This window comes from Callospermophilus lateralis, chromosome 3 (genome assembly GCF_048772815.1).
Source record: "Callospermophilus lateralis isolate mCalLat2 chromosome 3, mCalLat2.hap1, whole genome shotgun sequence".
NCBI classification, from domain to species: Eukaryota; Metazoa; Chordata; class Mammalia; order Rodentia; family Sciuridae; genus Callospermophilus; species Callospermophilus lateralis.
Genome location: NC_135307.1, coordinates 198,026,699 through 198,041,391, shown reverse-complemented (window position 1 = coordinate 198,041,391; position 14,693 = coordinate 198,026,699). Strand labels below are relative to the sequence as shown.

Here is a 14,693-nt window from a genome sequence, read left to right as displayed (position 1 = left end):
TGGAGGGGTTTCCGTGTTGCCTCTGATAGGGCTGAGCTGCCCTTCAAACTCTGTGACCCGAGAGTGAAAGTCAGCTTTAGGAGTCAGGTTCAAGGCCAGGAGCACCTTGGAGCCCAGGCAGTAAGAGCTGGCCTCTTCCCTTTTCCTGGGCCAACTTCCCAGCAGCTGAAGCAACAAAGCTGGACATTCTGGAGCCCTGCCCCTAGTGGACACACCAGGCACAGGGCCTGAGCCTGGTCACTGGCTAACCCTGAGGAGGATTTTCTGGGCCAGTGTCCTGGGCTGATCCTTTTCTGTCTTCTTCACCTGAGGGCCTGGACCTGGGCCACTTGCCCACAAGGCAAAGCCCGAGTCAGGATGTGAGGGTCCAGGGCCGTGGCTGCCCGTGTGGCAGGTTCCCCTCATAGTAATGGCCTCCTTTAGGTTCCCTAGCTGTTGAGGCCAGTAGCACCCTTGCTGGCCAGTGCACCGCTTGTGGCATGGGGCTGCGGCTTGAGCCTCACTCCTGTCTTGTGGCTCCTCATCCTTGGATGTCCCAGTCATTGAATGCTGGCCAGCTGGTGCTCTCTGCTTCCTGCTCTCCTGCCATCGCTTCCTGAGCAGCCCAGGCTCAGGGCTGGAGGCAGCCCTGGCGTTCATGCTGGGAGCTGCCAGCTTTGCTAGCCGCCCTCCTGGCTGAGCCGTGTGGATTGGGCTTCTCTGCACTGAAAGGCCAGGCTGGCCCTTAGCACTCGGACTTGGTGGACTGCCTGGGTGCTAGCCTTTCTCCATCATGGAGTCAGTCCAAACATGCTCAGGAATGCCCAGGGTCACTTCTGCCTCACATTCTTGGTTGGTGGGGATTCTGAGGCTGCAGTCAGGCCTGGAGGCCACCGATGTCAGAGCCGAGGCTCTGTGGGGTGCTGTGAGACCACCTGTGCCCTGCAGCACAGGTGCGGCCCCTGCCTCTCCCTGTCCTCCACAGCACCTTCATGCTGCCTGGGCCCCTGCCGCTCACTGGCCTCAACTGGAGTCTGCCTGTAGGTGGTGGTGTCAGGCTGTGGGCCCTGGTGGAATGAAGGTTAGGCTGAGCCCCGGGACTGAGCTGGCTCCCCGTTTCACCCCTGGGCTGGTGTCTGTTAATGATATTGGAGTATGTCATTTAAAACAATCTGAACCCAGGGCCTTGTACCCCCAGGCCAGTGCCCTGCCACTCAGCCACATCCCTACCCCTAAGGACGCCGCATGCAGCCATGAGCGGAGGCCATGTGGTGCCTGTGAATCGCACCTTATGCCGTAACGTGGCAATGCACACGCATCTCCGTCTTGAGCTTTCCAGAACAGCACAAGCTGTGAGCACCCAGGAAGTGCCTTAAGAACGGAGCCCTGCCCAGCTGCCAGGCCGTGCCGGGGAGCTGCTGGGTGAACGGGGCATAGCCTTCCTGCTTTTCCTCCTGCAGACAGCCTGCTGGGGTCTGCTGAGCCCTGCAGACCAGGAGGACACGTCCTGAGCTGCAGCACAGTCAGCTGACAGGAACTCTTCACCCCCCCCATTCTCCTCCTCCTTCTCCTCCTCCTCCTTTCTTCCTTCTTCCTTCTTCTTCCTCCTTCCTCTTCCTCCTCCTCCTCTTCCTTCTCCTCCTCCTCCTCCTCAGGGTCTGGCTAAGTTGCCCACCTACAACTAAAAAATAAGTTTAAAAAAATAATGAGGCTGGGGATGTGGCTTAACGGGAGCGTGTTCGCCTGGCATGCGCGGGTCGCTGGGTTCAATCCTCAGCATCACATGAAAATAAAATAAAGATGAAAAATAAATATTAAAAATCCCCCCCCCCCGCCCCGCCCCGTCACTGGGTGTGGTGGTGTGGTGGCCCTGTAATCCCAGGGACTCCAGGGAGAGTGAGACAGGAGGATTGCAAATTCAAGGTCAGCCTCAGTAATTTAGTAAGACCCTGTCTTAAAATAAAATAAAAAAGGCTTGGGATGTGGCTTAATGATAAATGCCCTTGGTTCAACCCCAGGACCAAAAGCAACTCCAAAGCAAAGGAACAAAAAACAATCACTTTAAGAAGAATGGACTTTTTCCTGAATGTGCGTGGTGACCAGACCCAGGGAGGAGTCGGCCTTGAGGCCTGGCCAGCAGGGGGTGCCTGAGGCCATAGCTCCTTGTCCCCTGGTCTGGGCTCTGAGTGTGAGATGGGTGGGACAGACCTGCATGGAGGTTAGAGCAAATCACCTTCCTGGTGGAGCTGCTTAGGGCCCAAGGAAAAGAGCGCCCCCATCCTACATCTGCATCAATATTCTGAGCAGGCAACTCGGCAAAAAGTCCCTGCTAAGCAGTCTTCAGGCACAGTGGCCATGCTTGTCATCTTGGAGTCTTGGGAGGCCAATGCAGGAAGATTCTCAAAATAAAAATAAAGTGGGCTGGGGGTTTGGCTCATTGGTAGAGCACTCTGAGTTCAATCCTCAGTACTGGACAAAAGAAAAAAAAAAGGAGAGGGATGTTATTCTTGCAGGAAATCAAATAATGCAGCTGCGACTCCCGGGTTTGAAGCGAGGCACTGACGTTTCTGTGTCCACGGCATGGCTTGCGGAGCTGTGGTCCATCCCTCAATGTCAGTTACCTGAGCACATGGAGCCACCGGCTTCGGCCTCCTGAGTCGTTGGGGTTACAAGTGTGCCCCCATGACAGCCCACAGTTGGGGTCATTGAGCCTAGATTTTCAGTTTAGCAAGAAAGTTGGCCCATCTACTTACTGAAGGGTGACCTTATTAATTCTGGGGCATTTGGTTCCTGTGTGGGGTTCTTTTCAGCACTGGTATCCATCATGAGTCTGGAAACAGGCCTTAGATGTCCTGCTGGGTAGGGTCAGCGCCCACTTGCTGCCTGCTGCCCTTCGGGGGAGGTGGATGCCTCCTGCACACCTGCTCCAGGTGTGTGGATGGCCGCTGGCAGTGCTCACCCCCTCTGTATGCAGGGTTTTTTGTGGCCACTGTGCTGGCTGCTGGCCTGTGTTGTTGCCTGCCACAGTCCCTGTCCACCTGGGCTGCATGGGTAACTCTTCTGTCTTGCCCCACAGAGTCTGTAGAAGAGGCAACACCAAGACTTCCCAATGAACAACCGAAAGGAAGATATGGAAATCACGTCCCACTACCGGCAGCTGCTTCGCGAGCTCAACGAGCAGAGGCAGCACGGCGTCCTGTGCGACGTGTGCGTCGTGGTGGAAGGCAAGGTCTTCAAGGCCCACAAGAACGTGCTGCTGGGCAGCAGCCGCTACTTCAAGACGCTCTACTGTCAGGTGCAGAAGACGTCTGACCAAGCCACCGTCACCCACCTGGACATCGTCACTGCCCAGGGCTTCAAGGCCATCATTGACTTCATGTACTCGGCCCACCTGGCCCTCACCAGCAGGAACGTCATTGAGGTGATGTCTGCCGCCAGCTTCCTGCAGATGACGGACATTGTGCAGGCCTGCCATGACTTCATCAAGGCTGCCCTGGACATCAGCATCAAGTCGGACGCTGCCGACGAGCTTGCAGAGTTTGAGATCGGCGCCCCGGCCGGCAGCAGCACAGAGGCGCTGATCTCTGCTGTGATGGCTGGCAGGAGCATCTCTCCGTGGCTGGCGCGGCGCACAAGCCCCGCCAACTCTTCTGGAGACTCAGCCATTGCCAGCTGTCATGAGGGGGGCAGCACCTATGGGAAGGAGGACCAGGAGCCCAAGGCCGAGGGCCCCGACGACGTGTCCTCACAGTCCCTGTGGCCTGGAGACGTGGGCTACGGGCCTCTGCGCATCAAGGAGGAACAGATATCGCCTCCTCACTATGGAGGGCGCGAGCTGCCTTCTGCCAAGGACAGCACGATGCCGAGCTCTGCCTCAGAGCCAGGAGCCGGCGACGGCTGGCAGCCCACGGGCCGCAGAAAGAACCGGAAGAACAAAGAGACAGTGCGGCACATCACGCAGCAGGTGGAGGAAGGCAGTGGGGCCGGCTCCCCCTCGCCTGCCTTCCTCCCCACGCCCGGGTGGCCCTTCGGCAGCCGGGACTCAAGTAAGCGTTTCCTTTGCCACATCAGGTCCACACCCAGTGCCCGGTGTCCGTGGCCTCATGGCTGTGGGTAGAGTGGCGTGGTCACTGGTGCATGTTGGGGACTTTCTGCGGTCTCCTCCTCTCATAGGGAGTCGGGATTCCCACAGGAACATAAGTGACGGGGCTCAGGCTGGGGCGACTGGTGTCTGGGAGCCCCTGCCTGTCCGTTCCCATCGTACTACACCAGTGGCCACCCGGGGCGGGGCTCCTCCAAGGCCAGGGGACCATCTGAGGGGTCTGTAGGTGGAACAGTGGGGAGGGTCCTGGGGGAGCTCTTCAGCCCCGTGTGGGGTGTGGGTCCAGCTGCTTCCTCTTGTATATGGTGACTGAAGGGGTCATTCAAGGGGTCACTCGCCTGTCACCAGAGTGCCTGTGGGACCCAGGGTGTCCCCTCAGCTGCTGCAGCAGTGCTGTGGCCCTGGGCCACAGGATCCATATTTGCTAAGTGTGGTTCCCAGCCAGGCTAATAGGGGCTGCTGCATGCTGGGGCCATGACCTGCACAGGCTTTCCAGGGCCCTGAAGCCATGCATGGGAGCTGGGCTTCAGCCTGCATGGCAAAGTGCTGTCCATCTCCCAGAATGGAAGACGGTGAGCTCCGTGTTCATGCTGGGGCTGCTCCTGGTGCGGAGCACCCCACAATAGCCTCTGCTTGTGCTGCATGTCCTCTGAGCGGCAGGTGGGGCTCCAACTGTCCTTCCTCCCAGGCCCAGGCCAGAAGGGCACTGATCAGAGCAGAGGTGGCCATTGCCTGCTCAGGGAGGCTGCCAGGATGGTTAGAATGCACCCTGGGTACATGTGAGTGGACAGAGGTGTTCATGGGGCAGACACCATAGGACCCAAAGCCTGCAAAGGTGCAGCCAATGCCAGGCGAGCTTGTGTGTGGGCAGGAGGGCTGGCTGGGTGGGTGGACACTGGGCCCTAAGCTCCTCCTCTCCTTAATGGAAGCCTCGGGAACTGGGAGTGCTGTGGAGGGTTCACTGAGGCCAGGTCTTCACACTGGCTGGCTCAGTGCAGTAAAACGTACATGGCGTGAACCTTACAGGGGGACCACTTGTTCTTTTTTGGCATCGAGGATTGAACTCAGGGGCGTTTAACCACTGTGCCACATCCCCAGCCTTTTAATCTTTTATTTAGAGACAGGGTCTTGCTGAGTTGCTTAGGGCCTTGCTAAGTTGCTGAGGCGGGCTTTGAACTCACGATCCTCCTGCCTCAACCTCTGGAGCTGCTGGGATTACAGGCGGGCGCCAGTGTGCCTAGGGACATCATGACCACTTTTAAGTGCACAATTCACTGGCAGGTCACACTGTTGTGCCATGTCATTGCTCTACATCCAGAACCTATTTCACTGGGTGCTGGGGTGGAGCCCAGGTGCCTGCTGGGCCAGTGCTGTGCCCTGAGTCCCCTCCCTCCAGCTCTGTAGCCCTTTTTCATCATCCCAAACAGAATTCTGTCCACCACACAGGACCTGCCGTGGGCCCTGCCAGAATCCACCAGCTGTGGAATGCTGTTGTTCACTACGCACTCTCTGTTCCCAGCCTTCACACTGAGCCTCCAAGGCAGGGCCCAGCTCACCACGTTCAGCTGAAGTCGACTTAATTCAGGTTTCCCTTTTCTGTGGGGATGTCCTGAGCATAGTGGATGTAGAGCAAGTCCCTGGCTTCCACCCAAGATGCCAGTGTCACCTGTCCCCCAGGTGTGACAGTGCAAGGGTTACCTGACATGGACAGATGTCCTGAGAAGGTCCTCCACCACTGGTGCTGAGCTGAATAGAATCAGGTGAGAGTCACTCATGTCCCTGCTGTGCCTTGGGAAGGCACCCACAAGAGCAGACACGTCAATGACTCACTTCTGCTCCTAGCTTTGTTTTACAATCGTCTATAGCTCTGACAAAGCCCCTGGAGAGTGACTAGCCTCCATGGGCACGGTCTGACATGCACAGATGCACCAAGGCCCCCGTGTGTGGTGAGTCACCTGCAGGTGACAGTTCTGGGGGCCTTTGTGTCACAGAGCTGTCAGCGGGTTAGGAAGCAGCATGCCCCTCACGCCTGCTGGCTGGACGTCTCCACAGTTGGGGAGCAGGTGTTTCCAGATTCCAACAAGTGACTGCGGCTATGTACTTTCCTTTGCGTCTTAAACCCTTAGGTTTCCAAGGCAACCATGAACTGCTCCTGCCAGCAGATTCCCAGTGCTGAAGCGTGGGCGTGAGATGTGGGCCTGGGCTCGGGCATGGGACCTGGTGGCCAGTCGTTCCTGAGCTTCTGTCCTCTGCTCTGGCCCCCAGCCTGGGATTCAGAGGTGTGAGTCGTAGTCCCTGAGGGAGGTCAGCTCATTTTCCTTGAAGGTTTATTGTACCCTAGGGAGGGTTCTCCCCTCTCCCTCCACTTGGAGGAAGGAGAAAGGCTCTTTCCTAAGGAAACGTGTTGGGTGGTTACTGCAAGTCATCTGGGCTTCGGTCACATCTTGGACACCCAGCCCTCCCACCAGCTCACTCACCTTTTCTGCTCTGTGTCCCCTTGGCTCATGGTGCCCCAGGACCCATCATTAGGAGCAGTTCTCCAAGTACAGGTCCCATGTGTTCTGACCTAGCTGCTCTGAAGACACAGTGTTCCACTGTCCCCCTGTGAGAGCGTCTGGGACAGCACTGGGCAGGACAGAGCTGCCATGCAGCCCTGGCACAGTCAGGGCTCTGGCCAGGCCTGCCCTGCTGGTGTCAGCTTCCTGGGGCTCTGTCTCACTGTCCCGTCTGCAGAGGACAGCGACCTCAGTGGTGGCCGGTGAGGCCTTGGGCGGTGGAGAGGAAGCTGCTGATTCAGGAATGGCAGAGGAGCAGCCCAGGGCCCCGTCCAGGGTTCTGCAAGAGTGAGGTCCTGTAAGCTGAGAGCTGTGGCACACACCTGTCACCCCAGGAGCCTGAGGGACGAGGCAGGAGGCTCCCAAGTTTCAGGACAGCTTGGGCAACTTAGCAAGACCCTGTGTCAAAATAAAATAAAAGCCCATGATGTAGCTCAGTGGCAAAGTGCCCTTGGGTTCAATCCCCAGTACTGAAAAAATAAATAAAGCCTTGAGGTTTTGTGTGTTTTTTGTTTGTTTGATTGGGTTTTTTGGTACTAGGGATTGAACCCGGGGTACTTACCCACTGAGCCAAATCCCCAGTCCTTTTTTGTATTTTGTTTAGAGACAGGGCCTCGTTAAGTTGCTGAGGCTGGCTTTGAACTCTCGATCCTCCTGTCTCCGCTGTCGGAGCTGCTGGGATTGAGCCTTTGGCTTTACTCTAGCTAGAGCACAGTTGTGGTTTTGTAGAACACATGTCTGTGCTGAACTTCAGTGAAGTTCAGAAATGTTGGAGCTCATTGCGTCAGGACCTTCATGACCACACGGGGACCACGGAACACCCAGTTGGTGGATGGGTCCCTGGAGCCTCCGGTGTCACCCTTGTCATGGCAGCCTCCGATCCTGCTTAAGGTGGGGAGTGGACAGCACCAGTTCCCAGGACCTGGCTCCTCTTGGCCTCAGCCAGTCCCAGCCTCCTTAGTTTCCCTTCCAAGCTCTCGTCAGCCTCTTGGTGCTCCTTGCTGGAGATGAAGTGACAGAAGCCAGGGGCATCAGAACCTGACCAGATCACACAGGTGCAGACTGACCGACTTCCGGAAGCTGTGGGCCTGTGGGTTTGTCTCTGTGTTGCATTGGGTGCAGGCTTCGCGAAGCAGCTGTAGACAGGAAGGGCTCACGTGAGCCAGGTGCAGCCTGCAGGGCCCGGTCAGGCTGGAGGGCTTACCTGAGCTGGCTCCATCTCTGCCATCTAGGTGAGGATGCACTGATGGTGCCGAACAGAGGGACAGGAAGGTGAAAGCAGGAGCCAGATGCTCGTGGGGTTTAGGGGGCATCTGCTTCACATGGGAGCAGGCAGGTTGCTGCTCGTGCCAACTGAGCTGAAGGTCCAGTGGGCTTTGGCCTCTCTTCTGGGGTGGGTGTGCTGAGCTGCCTCAGGACCTCCACTCTGGCTGTTCTGACTGAGCCACAGGGACTTCTGTGCCTACCTGCTCCTTCAGGCTGAGCTCACATGCAAGGGCCTGTCTTTGCCACTGGCCTTTCTAGAAAACATGGTCTATAAAAGGGTGAGTCCTGAGGGGTCTTGTGGGTATCAGCTCAGCTTACTAGTGGCCTGTCTGCTCAGCAGGGCACCTGGCAGAGCTGGGAGGATGCCTGATCCCCATGCAGAGGCAGATCAGCCTGGGCTGAGGAGGGGCCAGGCTGGCCTGCTCTAGGACACCACCTCGCTCTGGCCTGCGGACAGTGGGAGGCACAAGGGTTAGGAAAGCCGCCCTCTGCTGAGCAGCACTTTGTGGTAGTGGCTTTTGTGATACTGGGGACTGAACCCAGGGCCTCCTGCATGCTAGGCGAGCGCTCCACCACTGAGCCACATCCCCAGCCCCTTTGACTTTTTATTTTAGGACAGGGTCTCACTAGTTGCCCAGGCTGGTCTTGAATTGCAGTCCTCCTGCCTCTGCCTCCCAAGTAGATGGGTTCACAGGGGTATGGGTTCTTCCCAGCACATTTGAGAACTTTTGTCACTGCTTTCTTAGAAAATGTTTGAGGGTGAGAAGAGCACAAGTTCAAGGCCAGCCTCAGTAAAAGCAAGGCGCTAAGCAACTCAGTGAGACCCCATCTCTAAGTAAAATATAAAATAGGGCTAGGGATGTGACTCAGTGGGTAAGAACCCCTGAGTTCAATCCCTAGTACCAAAAAAAAAAAAAAAAAAAAAAAAACTGGGGGATGCACAGCGGGTATGTGCAGCCAGTATTGGGCACCCCAGCAAGTACTGTTTTCACACAGGCAGACAGAGATGCATGTCACTCAAAAATGTCTTTGAGGCCCCTCAGAGCAAGCGTGCATACTTTTTTTTTAATATTTATTTTTTAGTTTTAGGTCAACACAATATCTTTATTTTACATTTATGTGGTTCTGAGGATCGAACCCAGTGCCTCATGCATGCTAGGCGAGCACTCCACCACTGAGCCACAACCCCACCCCCATGGTTTTTTTAAAGTATTTATTTTTTAGTTGTAGTTGGACACAATACCTTTATTCTATTTATCTATTTTTATGTGGTGCTGAGGATTGAACTCAGAGCCTCACATGTGCTAGGCAAGTGCTCTACCACTAAGCCACAATCCCAACCCAAGTATGCATACTTAAATATATGTTAAAATTTTAAAAGAAGTTTGAGGACTGGATGTGGTTCGGTGGTAGATTGCGTGCTTAGCATGTGTGAGGCCCTGAGTTTAATCTTCAGCCTGCAAAATTAAAAAAATTGGAAACAAATGTTCCATAATGTACCAGAGAAGTCCAAACCACCAGCATGACCAGCAACCCACAGGTGCTCATGCCCACAAGACCCTGTCCTGGTGTGGCCTTTGTCCTGACAGGGGCACTTGGTTGAGTTTGGAGTTTCCAGCTAGAGGCCAGCTGTCTTCCTAGTCCCAGGCTTGCCCTCTCCCACTGAGCCTGCTCCTTCCTGGAGCACCAGGGTGTGAGTCTGACACCTCAGGACCCCAGCTGTACCATGCATGTTTTGGGGGGCATGGCCTGCAGGCATGAGGCAGCTGAGACACGGCAGGCCTAGTGGCTTCACCCAGCACAACTCTGCCACCTGCAGGTCTTGGGAGCCCAAGGCGACCTTCACAGGCTCCAGGGAGCAGCCTGGCTAGGCCCCCCAGCTTGGCCATGGCCACAGCCCTCCTGCCTCTGCTCCCATCCTCACTCCTTCTCTGCCTCACTCCTTTTCCCCACCTCCTCCTGATTCTTCTTACCTGCGGGGTCTTGTCCACATAAGGTGATGGTGTCGCAGGCTCCAGGGACTTGGATATGAATCCTTAGCACACGGTGTGTTCACCAGCATGTGTGCTCCATGGGAACACGATCTCTCACTCTCTGAGATGTGACATGACCAATTGCAGATCCGTGTGTACCAGTTGAAGACTTTTTGTCTTTACCTCGAATACTGTGCTGGGAAGATGTTCACAGTCAGAGAGACTTGAGGAGAGGGAGCAGAGCGTGCCTGCTTCTGGGTTCCTGGGTGCATTCTGTTTTACTGTTTTTCTTTATTGAATATCCATCCACATACCCCAGTCCACCTCATTTTCAGGGCTTTCCGAAAGGTGGGCAGCATGCACTTCAGGTTTATCTCTGTCAGAGTCCAGTTTGCATTTGTTGGTGAATTTCATGCACAGGAATGTGCCAGCCTCAAATTCATGTTTAGGAAGTTTGTGCAGACATGGAGCCCAACCCCACTGAGGGGGAGAGGTCCTGCCTGGAAGCCTGTGGGATGTTGGCCGGTGTGTGTGGGGTGGAGTTCGTCTTTGGGACAGGGCCCTGTGTGTGCCAGTGAGTGTGGCTGCCTGGGCTGCATCTGCCTCCGGCTGGGTGCCCATGCTGCTCTCTAAACACCCTGCCTTTCCTTTTTCAGTCTCAGGGTGACTAACATCAGAAGTGTCTTGGCTTTTTCTTTCTGTCTGTCTTTGGTGCTAGGGATTGAACCCAGGGCTCTCTACCACTGAGCCACATCCCAGCCCTTCTTATTGCTTTTATTTTGAGCCAGGGTCTCCCTAAACTGCCCAGACTGGCCACGAACCTGGGACTTGCCTACCTCAGCCTCCTGGGCTGCGGGAGCCCAGGCCTGCACCACCCCTGTAGTTTGATGGGTTCTGACAAAGGTGTGCAGACCAGCAGAGGGTGGGTGAGCCCAGGTTCCCTAGGTCCTCGGGCTGTGAGCAGTGTCCTGACCAGCCTGGGGCCACCGAGAGGAGTGTCCCAGGGCTTTCCCTTGGGTCTGGCTTTGTGTTTCTCTTCCTCGTTGAGGTGCGGGTGAGAGGGGCCCCGTGGGCCTTGGTGCAGGCCACATGATGCTGTGCCTTGGCGGCACTGGCAGCCCCTCTCGCCGGCCAGTCTACAGGCCAGGTGGGGTCTCCAGCTCTGCCTCTTCTCACTCGCTATGTTCAGCTCTGTGTGTCCAGCTGCCGTCCAGCCACACTGAGCAGGACCCCGAGTGGCCCTCGCACCCTGCAGCCTGGTCTCCGTGTCAGTAGCCCCTTGTCTTCAAGGCTGCTCCCTGTCTGTGTGTCAAGGAAGCACCCAGCCAGCCGAGTTCTGTGGCCTGGCTGTGGTGCTGCTGGCTCGTGGTCGCCTGTGGGTGGCCTCCATCTGGTTTTGGCTGTAGTGGAGGAGGCTGCAGGGAGCCTGTTTGTCTTTGGACACCTGGTTTGGCTCATCGTCAGTGAACACGGAGGAGTGGGGTTGTTAGGCCCTGGCCAGGGTGTGCTCCTCCTGAGAAGCGGCCAGCAGCCTCCTGCCGTCGCTTGTTGCATGCTCACCAGCAGCATGCAGCTCCTGTGCAGGGGCCGTTGGGCTCCTTCACAGCTTCTTGGCTATTCACAGAGTTCCTTCCTGCTGTCTGCTGTTCCTCCTCGGGCTGGGCTGTGAGGTGCTGAGGGCTTGTCCTGGGCTTGGTGGCCATCTGCCTGTTCGTGGGAAGTGTCCGCTCATCTCTGTCCATTCATTTTCGCTGATCCTGCTGTTCTGCATACAAATCCGACATCAGATGCAAACGCTTCCTGTGTCTTTTGCTCGTTGTGTCATCCAGCAGTATTTTAAGAGCAGGCAGTGTTGTTGACCCTTTTCTTTTTGGCTCCTTCTCCTTTGGTCCTAGGACCTCTGCCCAAGTCATCAACTACTCCTGAGTTTGCTTTTTCCTAGAAGTTTTACAGACTCAAGTGCAACGCGAGCTCCTGTGACTTGAGTCGCTTTCTGTATGTGGCATGAGGTTGGCTTGAGGTTGGCTTTTGATGCGATTGTGCAATTGTCCTGATGCCACTCGCCAGAAGCATTGGCTTTTCCCTGTTGGAGTTCCTAGCTGAGGTGCTGAGTGCGTGCACGGCCACCTCTGTGTCTCCAGATCTCCCATCTGCAGATCCAAACATGGATTCAAAATATTAAAATCAGGAACTCAAATCTCTACCGAACATGCACTGACTTCTTCTGGTCACTATCCCCTGAACAGTACAGTGTCCCACCTGTTTACACAGCATTTCCGCTGTGTTAGGGATCACAAGTCATCAGAGCTGGCTTGAAGGCCATGGGAGGGAGGCCCTGGCCCTGTGCAGACACGGTGCCACTCTGCCAGGGACTTGAGTGTCATGGGCTTTCTATCCTGGGACTCCCAGAACCAGTACCCTCCAGATACCCAGGAACAAACGCACATAGGAAAAGAGAGTTCTTACATGATGTGAAAACACCCTGATATGATTATAAGTGAGGAAACAAATTTAGTTTGGACCTTCAGAAATAAAGAACAACTTAAAAAGACTCACAAGGTGAGGTGACTTCACACACAGCGCATCCCTAGCGTTTTTCTGCAGTTGTGTTTCCTGAACCTGGTGCTCTGTGGTGGTGGGAAAGCCAGTGTTTGGCTGCTCCTGGGGCTCCGTGTGGCTGGAGGGTGGTGTCTGCCGTGGGTTCCACTCCTCAGACCCAGAGTGCATGTTCTAGAGGCTGGCTGTGGTTTGTGACCGCTGGCCAGGCCAGGGAGCCTGTAGATGGGCCCCTACTCAGGTGGGGCATCCTCAGACCGCAGTGGATTTGGAGAAGTCTGGAGGGGACTCCTGCAGCTGCCCTGCACCTCATGCGCCCTCCCTTAGGCTGCCCCTGATGCGGATCTCGCTCCTGCCCAGGGCCTCCATGCAACTCTGCATGGTGTTTCCTGCTCCTAATCTACTTATTTGAACTGACCCAAATGAACCAGTTTTATCTTTTCAAAGCTCTGATTGTGGTGGTGATTTCTTTCCAGCTAGGGGTCATTTATTTATTCATTGTTGGTGCTGAGGATTGAGCACAGGGTTGCTATGCCACTGAGCCACACCTCCAGTCCTTTTTCTTTTTATTTATTTTGAGATGGTTAGGCCCTCACTAAGTTGCCCAGGCTGGTCTGGAACTTGCCTCCTCCTGCCTCAGCCTCCCAGTCCCTGGGACCACAGGTGTGTAGGGACCTCTGTGCTAGGCTTCAGCTGGTGTTTTAGTCAGTCTCCCCCCCCCAGCTGTGACTAAAGGACCCCACCAGAACAGCTGTAGAGGAGGGAAAGTTTACTTGAGGCCTCGCGGTTTCCGAGGTCTCAGTCCATGATGCCGGCTCCGTTCCTCGGGGCTGGAGGTGAGGCAGAACATCAAGTGGAAGAGTGGCAGAGGGTGCAGCTCACATGGTGACCAGGAAGAGAGAGAGACTCCACTCCCAGACACGAAGCCGAGCCGCCATGCCCCCTCCTCCAGCCGCACCCTCCACCTCAGTCGCACTCAGTTAATCCCTGTCTGGATTCATTCACTGACTGAGTCAAGGCCCTCATAACCCGGTCATTTCTCCTGTAACCTTCTTGTACTTGCTTGCACTTGAGCTTCGGGGACGCTCACATCAAAACTGTAACAGCAGAAGACTGAGAGAGCTGTTTTGGAGGTGGGTGTCACCTCCAGAGGAGACGCTGTGCTGGGGTGGCAGTGTTGCCCACAGGTGGCCTCCAACACTCGGGCACAGGTCTCAACCCGATTGCTGCTCTCCAGTGGGAGGTGACACAGACCCTGCCCAGCTGTGGACAGTTGATGTGGTCCCATTTTGCTGCTGTGCGAGTGACACTGCTGGGCCCATGGCTGTCCTGGGAAGGAGCTGAGGGCGGCCTCTGCGTCCCCTGGGGTGGGTCTCCCCTCCCGATTCCCACACCATCTGCACTCTGTCGGAAGCCAGTGGGGCATGGCAGGGAAGCCACCGCCCCAGCCCCTCATCTGCAGCTGCAGCCCTCTGTGGGCCCAGCATGGCTCAGCCCTGGGTCTCTCCCCAACCCTCCCTTGAATCCCTGGGGAGGAAGACCCTCATGAAGCAGACACGCCCCAGAATGGACAGCAGTGGGGAGCGAATCCAGCAGAAGCAGGGACCCCGTGGCTGAGGAGGGTCAGGGCCTGGGCAGGCCTGCACGGCATGGTGGGGCCAAGCAGGAAGGGCCCTAGGGTAAAGTGAGGGAGAGGCTTGGGGGGCACCCAAGACGAGAGGGCAGCCCTGGAGGCTCAGGAGCACCCCAGAGAGCAGGACGTCAGAGGCCGGCGCTCCCTCTCCGGGATTCCAGACCACTAAGACCACTAAGAAGGGCGTGCCGGCCCTTGCAGGGGCCTGAAAGGACAGCACACTTGCTGGGAACCCGGAGGCACCAGGCGTAGCTCCAGACTCTGGCCGCGGGGGCCACCGAGGCTGCTGTGCTTCTGGACCCTGTGGTGAGGTGGAAGGTGTGCCCCTTATTGCTTCCTCCCTCCCTCCCTCTTCTTTATCCGCTCGAGAAACATTTAGCGGCTGTTGCCATGATCCAGGCCCTTGGGGGTCACCGCGACGGGAAAGGCACGGCACTCACTGTGCCTGCCAGAGCCATGGTCACAGGTGCACTTGGGGGTCACCGTGACGGGAAAGGCACGGCACTCACGGTGCCTGCCAGAGCCATGGTCACAGGTGCACTTGGGGGTCACCGTGACGGGAAAGGCACCGCACTCACGGTGCCTGCCAGAGCCATGGTCACAGGTGCACTTGGGGGTCACCGTGACGG

General features: G+C 56.4%; 1 protein-coding gene across 7 annotated transcripts in view; it reads left to right on the top strand.

The window, feature by feature from the left end:
• Zbtb46 (zinc finger and BTB domain containing 46) overlaps positions 1-14,693 on the top strand; it is a 54,534-nt gene that overhangs the window by 15,659 nt on the left and 24,182 nt on the right. For all 7 annotated transcript variants that reach the window (XR_013090850.1, XR_013090852.2, XR_013090851.2 and 4 more), the window contains exon 2: positions 3,056-4,025. Coding sequence is in view for 4 of the 7 variants with exons in the window: in XM_076852128.2 (XP_076708243.1) it covers positions 3,089-4,025 (937 nt within the window). In the remaining 3 variants the exon portion in view is untranslated. The remainder of the gene's footprint in view (positions 1-3,055; positions 4,026-14,693) is intronic.